General features: G+C 36.6%; 1 protein-coding gene across 1 annotated transcript in view; it reads right to left on the reverse strand.

Moving 5' to 3' along the window:
- The window catches only part of LOC122817039 (myosin-7-like), a 206,537-nt gene that overhangs the window by 179,030 nt on the left and 14,646 nt on the right, over positions 1–12,861 (reverse strand). Inside the window, exons 5-6 of the mRNA XM_044090174.1 lie at positions 10,474–10,630; positions 2,771–2,798 (exon numbers count right to left, since the gene is read on the reverse strand). Coding sequence (XP_043946109.1) covers positions 2,771–2,798; positions 10,474–10,630 — 185 coding nt within the window. The remainder of the gene's footprint in view (positions 1–2,770; positions 2,799–10,473; positions 10,631–12,861) is intronic.

The following is a 12,861-nucleotide window of genomic DNA, read 5'->3' on the forward strand; positions in this document are numbered from 1 at the left end:
TTTTAGGCTTCCAGTTCTAACACAATGTCATTTCTAAGAAATGTGTGATTTTCTAGTGGATATGTCTGATTTGTAAGTTGTCTCATTTTTCAAGATGACATCGCACTACATCGCACTGGTGATTCTTTCATACCAAGCTACTGATCAGCAAGTTGTGTAAGATAAAACCACGTATAATTTGCCAAGTGACTGCAGACACATTACAACACGCCACATCACTTATATAGGAATATTTGATTTAAAAATCTGCAAGCAGTGCTGCGTAACCTACATTATCTATAGTGGATGTGTTCCTTATAGTATTTCATCAACTTAGTTTATTATGACTGGGCTTTAAAATGGGGATGGCAGCTATCACAGCAGTACAGAGCTGGCTTGAATGAAAGCCACATGACTATGCTTATCCACATTTCAGACTTGCAGCCTGACTCTCTGGGTATCTTGATCTGTAGACATGATGTTCAAGAAATCATAAGCACTTCAGAATTCAAACAGCACAGTCTGGTAAGTCAAAGTTAAAGGAGAACTGTACCCACATGCTGAAAAAAACATGCTTAGTTCATCAAGTCTTGATGCTTCCTACATTTTAGCACTACTTTTGGACTGCCCATATGGGGGCTGGCATCTTGATTTTTTTAGTCTACCTTTAGGTATCCCACAATGCAGCATTTGGCTTTAAAATATTACATCATACCTAAGCTCTGCACTAACTTTACATGTATTTTCACATATAACCTGCTTTCTTTTAGACAGTCAGTTTAATTACCATTTCCTGCTTTTCAATTACTACTTAAAAGACAAGCAGGGATAATCATGCAGAACAATATTCTTAGTACATAAACTTTGTCTCCTGCTGTGAGCTATCAAGCACAACAGCAAACAGCTCAAATTTGCCACTTTGATAGATACTAAGAGAAGGTGTTTAGGGGGATGGGGGATGAGTTTAAGGGCTACAACTCAGGCATAACACGCAAAAGAAGTATCAGGCACTGAGAATACTGTTCTGTGTAATTATCCCTGTGGGTGTGGTTCTCCTTTAAATGTCTCTTGAAGGAAATGAATTAATAGAATGCCAGTTTCTAAATCAAATAATGGTCTGATCCAATAGTGTTACCATGTGGACTTCTAACATAGCTCTCAACTGTCCAGATTTTTGCAGAATGTCCAGATTTTTGCATCATATTTTTGGTCTGTTCCTCATAAAATTTGTGATTTTCTGGCAAATCACTGGGATAGTCTGAAAACTGAAGTCACTAGATAATGGAATACATTTGAGTTTCAGACTTCAAATCCTTCAGAAAATCCACAGTAACACAAATCTTGTTATTATAGCAACTTTCTAAGTTTCTAAGAGAAATGTTTAAAATCTGTCCCTATTTGTGGGCCTTCTCCCCCATTATGTCAGGCTTTGTCCAGATTTCTTGCACTAAGAGGTTAAGAGGTATGAGTCTGGTAATAAATTTCAGGATTTATTTTCAGTAGATTATTAGCCAGAAAATAAAGGCTCAAAATGATTAAACTTTAATAAAAGAATATATCAGTCAGATACAGTTAGTTAAAACACAATTATTCAACTCAAACTTCATAGAAAATAATTAAGGCACATAAAACTAAAAGCACATCAACTCAAATATGTAGTTAATTAGCAAGTATAGAAATGAAAAACAAATACACCAAACACATCAAAATCACCTCACAAGATAAAGTATCACACAAAAGCCTTAATAAAATGGAAAAGAAATGACAATAACAAATGAAAACACTGTGGAGGGTTGCATTTCCTTTTCCCCAACTAAACATAATAAAAAATAAATCAACTGAACTGATATGCCATAGAATAAAGGAATTAATAGATTAATCTGCAGAGACACACATACATACATGCACACACACCCTCACCTCCAACACATTTTGCCAAAAAATATTTATCACCACTTTCTGTCTGAAACCTTATACTTCAGCACAGAAATGCTTTGTACACTCTTAGGTCCATCACAAAGATGCAATTCTATGAGCTGTGATTTGTTAACATTTAAATGTGCTTGTATGTCACTTTGGTGAATTATGTTTATTTAAATGGTATTTGATAAGCTGTGTTTCATCCATGTGCATTAGTTCTATTATATCCTGTTACCTAACTTCATGTACAGCATGCATATGTGCAGAAAGAGAGATTCACACATGCATGCCCACAGAGATATAGTTATGTTGATAGTAGATAATGACGCTCTGGACTGTCTGTAGCCTGCCTTACTGAATAAGATGCAAGCCCTCGTTTTGTACAGTCTGACTCTTTCCATCCTCATGTAAACTGCCTTATATCTGTCCCACTTGTTCTTAAATTTTCTCAGCATGTTTGATCTCAAAACCTTCTCAAGTCTGACAGCACACAAAAGGAGTAACTTCTTTTCAAATGACACTGACTACTATGGTAATGTTACAGAATAGCGGAATGCTACCTTGGATTTTGATGAGTTCTTACTTACATTTCAACCTAACTTCAGAATATATGTCATGTACGTAGCCTGTCCTTCTCTCCAACACACAATTGCATCATAATGAAGTACACAGTGAACAATCACATGACAAAGGAATAATAGAACCCTTGTTTCAAAAAGTTTAGAGAAGAGTCTGAAAATAAATAAGCCTGCCAAAAAATGCCTTATGCCGTCAAAAGTCTGAAAAGTAAAAATAAACAATATCATATATAAGAAAGCAACATAAAAACAAATTTACATAACATGTATGATTATCAGTATTGTTCACTTACGTAATTAGCATAGACTGGTTTTCTCGATCTAGAAATCAAAAGATTAATAAGATGGGTTACTTTTTCACTGTAAAAAATGTATTTAAATATAGCCATGCTATAAAACAAGAAATTATGATGAGCATGTGCCAGTAAAACACACACACACACACACACACACACACACACACACACACACACACACACACACACACACACACACACACACACACACACACACATTATGATGCAGCCAGACAAATAAAAAGTGTTGTCTTCATGTTGAGTAATTCTGTATTAGATGTCATTTCACTGAAAAGGTTGCTAGAGGACACTACCATTATCTGCTCTCTCTCTCTCTCTCTCTCACTTTACTCTAATCCATACCTCAGCAGCAGATTCAGTGATTATTTGTTAAACCCCATTCAGTTTGACACAGTACAGCATTATGTTTATATAAAAAGTTTGAGTTTCTTATAGAATTCTATAGTAAATGTGGACAAAATAAGCTGTTCTAATACTTCTTTAAAAGTATTGTTGTACGACAGGCACAGTGATACAGTGCCTGAACATTACTCATAAGGTCTACTGTGTGCTAGGTGTCACCTTTCAGTTAGCTCTCCTGTTGCCTATAAAACTCAGCCACTATTTCATTACCAGTTTAGCTACATATATTATTTCTACTCCTTTCCATAGCAGCTGTTAATAGAAGTTTTAAATCAGGCAAAACATAGCCTGAAAATTATTACAAATAATTAAATTGTGCTAAGATTGCAGGCCTAAACTTGAAGACTTCAAGTGAATAGAATAAAAGAATCTGATTAGTTGTAATCTCTTCTATGTGCACTAACAGCTATAGACAACCTTCCTAGATAAGTAGAAATTTCAAAGATCTGTGAGATGTGAATGTGAGCAAGAAAACTGAATAAGAATCATGGCTGACAGCCCTTTATATAACATAAATTTAACAAGAAACCTTTTAAAAGAGGACTCTGCTAACTATCACTTGCTTGGTTTAATGTTTGGTTCTATGTACTCACTAGTAGTTATAAGGCAGGATTATCTCCTTTTTTGTCCCTTTTACTCAAAAAAAAAGTACTAGGCTAACTGCTCTTGTGGGCCATTTTAAGCCTAGTCAATTACCCCATGTGAGAATCAAACCCCACACCTTGTGTTTGTAATGTAAATTCCTTAAACATTATGCCAACTTCCCAAAATAATTTTTTCCCTTAGATTCATGGTTTCATAAGCTCACAGCTAATTACTAGGTTGGCTTTCTTAACAGGCCACACTAAGTCTAGCCAATTTCCCTACCAAAGGTGAAAATAGAGCACTGTACCTTATGTCTGTGAGTTAAACTTCTTAACCATTATACCAACCCCCAATCATTTTTCTGTAGTGTGATCAGTAATATTATAAATTATTTCATGAGATAAGTATGTGAGTGTTGGGGACAGTGGTCTGTGAAGCTAACCATCAGCCATGGTCATCACTGGGAAGGTGATATCATTATTGACTGTAACAATGGGGAAAATGGTTGCAGCTTCCTAAAATATTTTCAAAGAAGTATCATCTTCTAAATCCTTTCATACTGGAGAGTATGGAAAAATGTGTAGACTCCCTGTATTACAGCAAACAGAGAGACGTGATGGAAAGTCAACTTGGAGTGCAAGCTTAGTGATAGCTTTATGCGACAGATGTTACTTTGGTCAATGAGATGTAATTTTCTCCCTTCAATGAGTCCCTTGCTGAGACTGGGGTCCCCCATAACAAACAATATTATTATAAGTATTTTATTTCTCACACCTCCATGAATCTGGATCCACTATATCTGCTTAAAGCTAGACATATCAGATCACATTTTCTAGACTCAAGTTCCTTGCAACAGACAGCTTGAGTACAAATATACTCAAAACAACAAATTGCAAGCTAAAATTAATCAATGAACTCTCAGAGATTAAGCCTGCAAGCCATACGTCTATAAATAAACAAAACAATAAAAACAAGGAGGGCAGACTAGTCCGAAAAGGCTGAATCTACTTACTTTTTTAACATTATAAACAACACACATGAGGGCGGTACAGAACATATAGTAATGCATGTTTTTTCTCCTCTCTCACAAACTAGTGTTATCAAAGGATCACTTTTTTTCATTTATACCATTGTAAAATGACTTAAGGTTGCAGCACACAGTAATGAGAATAAATCATGGGTCTGTTTGTCAGAAAGCAATTCTTTCTTTTCTAGCACTAGCTAGAACCTTTTAACAAACATAATTTTAAAGAAACTGTGAGTAGGACCAGCTCTGTTTATTTATTTATAAGCAGTATGATCACCTGGAAATATGTGTCGGGTACTGCAGGGGATGTAGTACTCCAGTGATTTCTTCTCTAGAATCTTTTCAAATGAATTCACAAGCATGACAAAGAAAAGAGAACTTTGACACTGTGGCTGACTTCTGCCCTATATTTCTAATATCCTTGGGGAAACTGACTGCTTTAGCTGATTTACAATGAGGGCTGTTTTTCACCTACCATATTCAGAATAACGTTTTCAAACCAATGCATTTGAGTTACATATTTTCATGCCTTTTGTTATGAAAACCTAGTTTTTAAAATTTCAAGTCTGTCCAAAAATGCAGAAAGACAAATACTTATTTTAAACCACGTCCTTATTCATTGACATGCATGCAAAGGTCATGCACATGGTATATATTCTGTACAACCCATTGTTCTGTGGAGGTTGTCCACACAATTTTTATCTAGTTCGACTATATGATCAGACTATATAGGTAGATTCAGCCCAAAACCATTGCTTACAATTAGATAGCATTCTTATAAAAACAGACATGTTAACATATATGTATTTCTTATGAAATCATAACCAAAGTAAAATAACACTCAACTTTACACATCTAATAAAAACTTTTAACAAAACTAATTTAGTGGCTTTGACTTGTATCTTGTAGGATTCGATATATGGAAACCTCTGGAGTACTAAAGTTCACCATCCTTTTCTAAATAGCTTGACCATAGCAACCACATTTCCATCAGCCTACCCTTATTTTTCACTCCTTTTTCTTCACTTTCCCAGAATTGGTCCTTCTGGAGATTACCTCTTTTTTCATTGAAGGTCCCTGGTTTTTCCACTTCTTGGTAGCAATTTCCTTTATGACTAGTGGGATAAATTAAAAGAGTTCCTTCTGTCTTGACGTCAACTCCCCCCCTCCCCCTCTCAAACTTCCAATAAGTAATTTGTCCTGGTTAACTGCCTAATCTGGTTTGTGATATGGTATTTGCATACGTTGTTTAAATTCAGGTAATCTACAACAGCCCCAAAGCATGTGAACCCAATCAGCTGGTTCCTGGTTTAAACACCTCCAACAAAGAGGAGGATGTATTGGAATTACCTTAGTTATCCTGAGTGAGGTGTAAAAATACTTATGCAGACATTTCCAGGCAAAAATACTGGGAAAGGGAAGAGTAGTTTTCAAAAAGGCAAATCTTTTCAAATTTGTGTCTTTTGTCATTGTCTAAATTGTAATTTTATAACAATTATATAAAAACAAAACTTGTCTTTAAAGGTAGCTGTAATAGCTTATTAGTTTCAAAGACACATATCTGAGATTTAGAAACTGGGGAAAGGTAAAATTCAATGCTGATTTGTGTTTGCTATGCATGTATAGAAGGAATGGACCATTGACAGTGCAATTTAAGATCTTGCACAAGATACCCAGTATTCATTTTTGGGGAGAGGTCTTAGAAGAAAGACACATATGTCATATAAGAAGCTATGTCTTCTTCATTCAGTACAATTTATGTATTTTCTTATCTATTATTAAGAAGTGATGTCTTGCAGAAATTTAAAAAGAGCTGTTTGAAGGGACTTACAGAATAGATGAAGCCATTTTTAGAAGCACTCAGAAAAAAAAAACTATCTTCACTGTCTTCTTCCATAGAATAAACTCCGCAGTCTACACTGTGGTCTGTACAAATATAAACTCAGACAGAACACTGTCATGACCAAGGATCACAAAGCTAAATTCTTGTTTATTCATATGTCAATTCATCATGATCCTTTCCAGGTAAGCAATCTGGCTAAGATTACATTCAGTTGTCAGGAACAGGTATGACTGGGTAAACTACAGCCTGCAAAACCTGAGTCTGGTGCTGTGTTCGCCAGTTCCCTCTGCAAAGTGAGTGGTTTGCTGCAACGGTAGTACCTGCTTTTGCTCTTCAATTGGGAGGATGGTGATGCGACTTTGTTCGCTTGACTTAGTTATTATTAACATCTTTTATCATATTGTTTTTTTTTATTCTTTTGAATATTGCTGTATGACCTGTTTTTCTGTTTCCTTATAGAGTAATTCTCATCTTACAAGTTTTAATAATAGAAACAGGCAGGGTAAACAAGAGGTTTCATAACTCACAGGCTATTTGGCTGTCATCTTTATACTGTTTACCATGTCAAATGGGAAGGAAAGTTAACCATGACTAGCATATATGGAATTCTGATGACCTGATTTTCCTGTAAATAAAAGGCCTCAAAACACTGCAAAAATACATATATGACTTCTAGGTATACCTGGCTTTCTAGTTTGTTGGAAAAAATAGATTATATCCTTAAAAATGTAAATAGGAATTGTATCAAGGAATCACAGAAAATAGTCCTAAAATGGGAAAATTAGAAAAACTAAAAAAAGTCACAGTAAATAATACGACATGCAGTAAGAAATAATGACTGGAATAAGCAGCATTCAGAACTCAGTCACATATTTAACCCAGAAAAAAACATAATTTAATCACTGGATCTATTGACTGGAAAAGTCTGACTGGGTATAGCCCATCTTCAATTGAGGCCCAGAAGTAAAATTTACATTCAAGACTCGATTGTGTGCAGCCTGGAATTTCAAAAATGTAAGCACTGTAAGGGGAAACATGTAAGAAGTCCAACATTGCTGTACTTTAGAGAATTCCCCCTTCTCTGAGGTACACTGATCTTGAAGTTAGTATATATAACTAGTGTAGGTGACGGTGCTGGCAGGGGGTATCTTTCCTTTCTGCCAAAAATACTTTTAGTGTATAACAGCAAGTTTTCAAGTTTGCTATTTTAAATGTGAATTGTATTTACATTTTCAGAATTCTGAGGCTTGTAGTATGAAACCCTGAAGTTTGAATAGGCTGTCAATAGTTTTACTTAAAGCAGATGTAAAACTAAATTTCTGCAGTTTCTTAGTAGTGTTTAAAAAAGAATCAGACTAAGTTCTGCACAATAAAAAAATATTAGATGTGCACAACACATGAAATGTAGGACTGAGTGCAGGATGTAACCATATCATGGTGAATGTCTTCTGAAATGGAAGAAATGCTGCAGCTATAATTAGAAATGTCCTGGTTAACTCCTGGTATTAGTACAAACTCTGCCTTCAGGGCAGGTGAACAGAGATGGTATAACATATTTAGCTTAGAAGTCTGAGAGAGTGTAGTCTGAGGAAACACAAGTACATAAACAGATAGAAAAAAAAAAAAAAAAACAGCAAGGATTTGCAGAAGAGGTGTGGAGACCACACAAAGAAGATAAAGTGATACAGAGCTGTTTAAGCAGCCGACAGAGTGGAGTCATCTGTGTAGGACGTGAAAGAACAGATATCAAAACAAATCAAAACTGGTGCTGGACAAAGAATCTATTCACTTAATGGAAGGAAACCCAAAATATCAATAAAATTGATGTAGGATTAGACTGGGATGACAAAATGACAAATGCACTATATAAGTCGATTAGATTTGAAATAGTACTTAGTTTAGGTGTTTAGCGATATTAGTAAATGAGGGTTTTACTTTGAAAGTAGTGTCATGTACTTAAACTCAATAAATGTCAAAATGACTACATAACTGTTAGGCAGCTCAGACGATTAATATGACACAAGAAAACAACAGCACTAGCTGAGCATATACCCTTTTGCAATTGATGAAGAAATATTAGAATTATGTGTGTTCTGTCATTCTCCATTAAAATGAAAAATATTCCAGTACAACTCTGCATATTTGCGCATGGGCAAAACTGTGTGCACGCGCATGCGCACGCGTGTGTGTGTGTGTGTGTGTGTGTGTGCGTGTGCGTGTATGTGTGTAAGCACGTATGAGAGTATGCGTGTGTGTGTGCATTTCTGTTGGTATGACAAGGAGACTTTCTCCGATATTCTGGCCATAAATCAACTACATAATGTCTGAGTGAGAAAAATTGGTTAGATTATAAGTGATATATAATGATTCCAACTGGGAGTGTGTTAGTATGGTTTGTGATTTAGAATGGTTGCAACTAGGATTGTGTCAGTGTGGTTAGTTTTTATTTATATAAATGTATGATTGCCTAAGTATGAGTGATGGTTTAATAAAGATGTTTCTTGTTTTAAAAAAAGACAGGAATTGAATAATTTATGCAATATTGCTTAGGTTGTATGATATATCGCAATATATTTGAAGTATAATGTTTGTTATGTTAATATAGTGTGATTACTTTTATATGATGGACAGGTTGACAGACGAGATCAGACAGGAGTCCCCGTGGACTATGATGTTTGCAGATGACATTGTGATCTGTAGTGAGAGTAGGGAACAGGTGGAGGAGACCTTGGAGAGGTGGTGATATGCTCTGGAGAGAAGAGGAATGAAGGTCAGCAGGACTAAGACAGAATATATGTTGGTGAATGAGAGGGAGGATAGAAGAATGGTGAAGATGCAGGGAGTAGAGGTGGCAAAGGTGGATGTGTTTAAATACTTGGGATCAACAGTTCAGAGTAAGGGCGAGTGTTGAAGAGAGTACAAGCAGGATGGAGTGGGTAGAGAAGAGTGTCAGGAGTGATTTGTGACAGACGGGTACCAGTAAGAGTGAAAGGGAAGGTCTACAAGAGGGTAGTGAGACCAGCTATGTTATATGGGTTGGAGACAGTGGCACTGACAAAAAGGCAGGAGTTAGAGCTTGACGTGGCAGAGTTGAAGATGTTAAGATTTGCACTGGGTGTGACGAGGATGGACAGGATTAGGAATAAGTATATTGGAGGGTCAGCCCAGGTTGGAAGGTTTGGTGACAAAGCCAGAGAGGCAAGATTACGTTGGTTTGGACATGTGCTGAGGAGGGATGCAGAGTATATTGGGAAAAAGATGCTAAGGATGAAGCTGCCAGGTAACAGGAAAAGAGGAAGGCCTAAGATAAGGTTTATGGATGTGGTGAGAGAGGACATGCAGGTGGGTTGGTGTGACAGAGCAAGATGCAGAGGACAGGAAGAAATGGAAACAGGTGATCTGCTGTGGCGACCCCTGACGGGAGCAGCCGAAAGAAGAAGAAGAAGAAGGCCTTTATATGAATGTAAATTTGCCTGTGTCACAAGTGATAATTCAATAAAGGTGTTTAAAAAAAATCTTTAATCATTGAAATAACAGCTATCAGCCTAAAGGGACCTATTTGATCAGGAAATACAACAAATGAACACAAAGTGCACACTGGGGAGAGGCAACTATTAAACACATTAATAACTGAAACAATATAAAAGAAAAACTAATGAGGATGGGCACACATACATCCACAGTTGAAATTCATTTAAAATGCAGTAAAGATCTTTAGTTCTATTTAAAGCAACAATTAACACAAAATGGATTATTTGTTTGGTAATAGTGTTCCACTAAAAAAAAAAGCATGACAATTTGACAACTATTTAAGTTACTTACTTCGCAACATGTCGTTATAGGCATTGTCGGCAATCGCATAGATATGGGGAGGGACCTCTGATCGACGCTTCCCTTTGTAGACAGCAACAACAGGGGCAGTGTACACTGGCAACCATTTATATGGATTCACCGTCACACAAAACAAGCCAGAATATGTCTACAATTAGAAAATGCATTTTAGTAAATTGCTTATTTTTTCATTTACTTCCTAATTAGATTAGGGCATTTGTTTTTTGTTTTTTTTTTCAATAATTTAATGAAGACTTGCTAGATTATGTAAATGTTCCTCAGGAGAATACAGTTTTAAATGTGTTTTACAGAACTGTGAAAACATTTCTTAGCTAGTTCAGACAATTATTTTGTTTGCTTGGCCCAAAGGCTTCTAACAAACAAATATTGCTAACAAAAAATAACAAAGCCAAAATCCATGCCCTACTCCAATCTGAAAAAAAATATGTTTTAGGACTTACAGAACTCACTGATATAACTATTATTTTATAATATTCTTCATTACTTTTTCATTACATAAAAACTGATACGGTTACTCAACATATGTATTTAACATTAGAGCAATAGCTGATTTCAGGTGGCTGTACCCAGGCAGCCATCAAGGTTTTCTGCTTGAGGCCCTAAACCAGCAGCTCCCTGGTAGCTGACAGGCATGCTTGCTTGTACAAGGACTGGTAAAACAAAGCCCATATTCATGGGCCATACACTGTTAGTTTGATCAGTAATCACCCTTTATGAATATTTATCCCACTGTAGTATAAAATATGATTAACATTCGGTAGGATAGAAAGTAACTGCATGAAGTCATCTTTGTGGGTTACAGGGAGGAAGCCTTGACTACAACTCAAATTACCTGTGTTTGATGAGTGGCCTGTATGCTGAAAGTGCCAACCGGGAAAGGTTGGTTATGCCATTCTGCAAAGGATGCTGGCTTTGCCATTCTGTGGAAGGGAGGCATTTCGGTCTGCTGAAGTTCCAACTGTTGCGGTGATACAGGACTACAACAAACAGTATATGGGCCATGAATATGGGCTTTGTTTTTGCTGGCCCTTGTACAAGCAAGCATGTCTTTCGGCTACCAGGGAGTTGCTGGTTTAGGGCCTCAAGCAGAAAATCGTGATGGCTGCCTAGGTAACAACCACCTGAAATTAGCTATTGATCTAATGGGAATGAATTTTCTGGTCAATCAGGAGACAACCGATGAAGATAAAAAGAATAAAAAAATACAACTGTGCAACACACACGAAGACATTTTAACTATGGGTTTTCAACAAACAGACCAATGCCTAACATGCTTAATAACTTTTTCAAAGAAAAATAAATTTGTTTTCTGGCTGTTATCCATAGCTGGCTTCTATGCAGTAATTCTTTCCACAGCATTTTCTGTAGTCTGACTGGGCAATTAATGAGCTCATGAATAAAGCAATTGACTTAAGAAAAGTCAGTTTAATCGCAAAGAAAAATAAAACACAATAGTTGCTGGCTCCTCTGATTAGATGTTTCAGATCTTGTCTATTTGCCAAAAAAATCAGGTGCAGTTATTAGCATAAGTGGTGCAGAAGCTTGCTGGAGAGGGACAGGGAGTGGCTGATACAAACTCACTCATCCCTGGTTAGGGGATGGGGTGTTTTTGTGTGTGTGTGTGTGTGTGTGTGTGTGTGTGTGTGTGTGTGTGTGTGTGTGTGTGTGTGTGTGTGTGTGTGTGTGTGTGTGTGTGTGTGTGTGTGTGTGTGTGTGTGTGTGTGTGTGTGTGTGTGTGGTAGTGGTACCTAAACAACAAATTCAGGAGTTATCAGTCTGCCAAAGAATGCACACTGGTCTAGTTAAGGATTGTGGGTATGAAGAAGCATGCACGTGAACTGGCCTAGCATAGCAGGCACTTGCATCATCACGATTTCCAGATAGTTTAGGAAAATTTTAGGAGCATTCAGAAAGTCTCCTATCTCCCACAAGATGACTGGATTCTTATCACACCCTCAGTTTTTGCCTACCTCTCCTGGTATCACAGGACAATGGATGTTAAAGGGGAGGAATGAGTGGATAAGTAGGGGATGGAGGACAAAGGATGTTAAAGGGGAGGAATGAGTGGGTTAGTAGGGGATGGAGGACAACGAATGTTAAAGGGGAGGAATGAGTGGGTTAGTAGGGGATGGGGTTTGATGGTCATAGCTGAGAAATGGGAAAGAAATACCTAAACTGTAAAGCAAAATGTAATTCAAGACCTCACCATTGGTACTGATGTTACTGTTGATTTCTTATGGTATTATACAAAGAAGTAATGGACTCTTTTACTAAATGTTATATTTACCTTCATGATTCAAATTTCAGTATTTTACAGAAAAAAATCTAACATGTAATTAAAAAAATGAGCAAATTAAA

The sequence above is a fragment of the Protopterus annectens genome, chromosome 12.part0 (assembly GCF_019279795.1).
Source record: "Protopterus annectens isolate FY-2018-M chromosome 12.part0, PAN1.0, whole genome shotgun sequence".
NCBI lineage: Eukaryota > Metazoa > Chordata > Ceratodontiformes > Protopteridae > Protopterus > Protopterus annectens.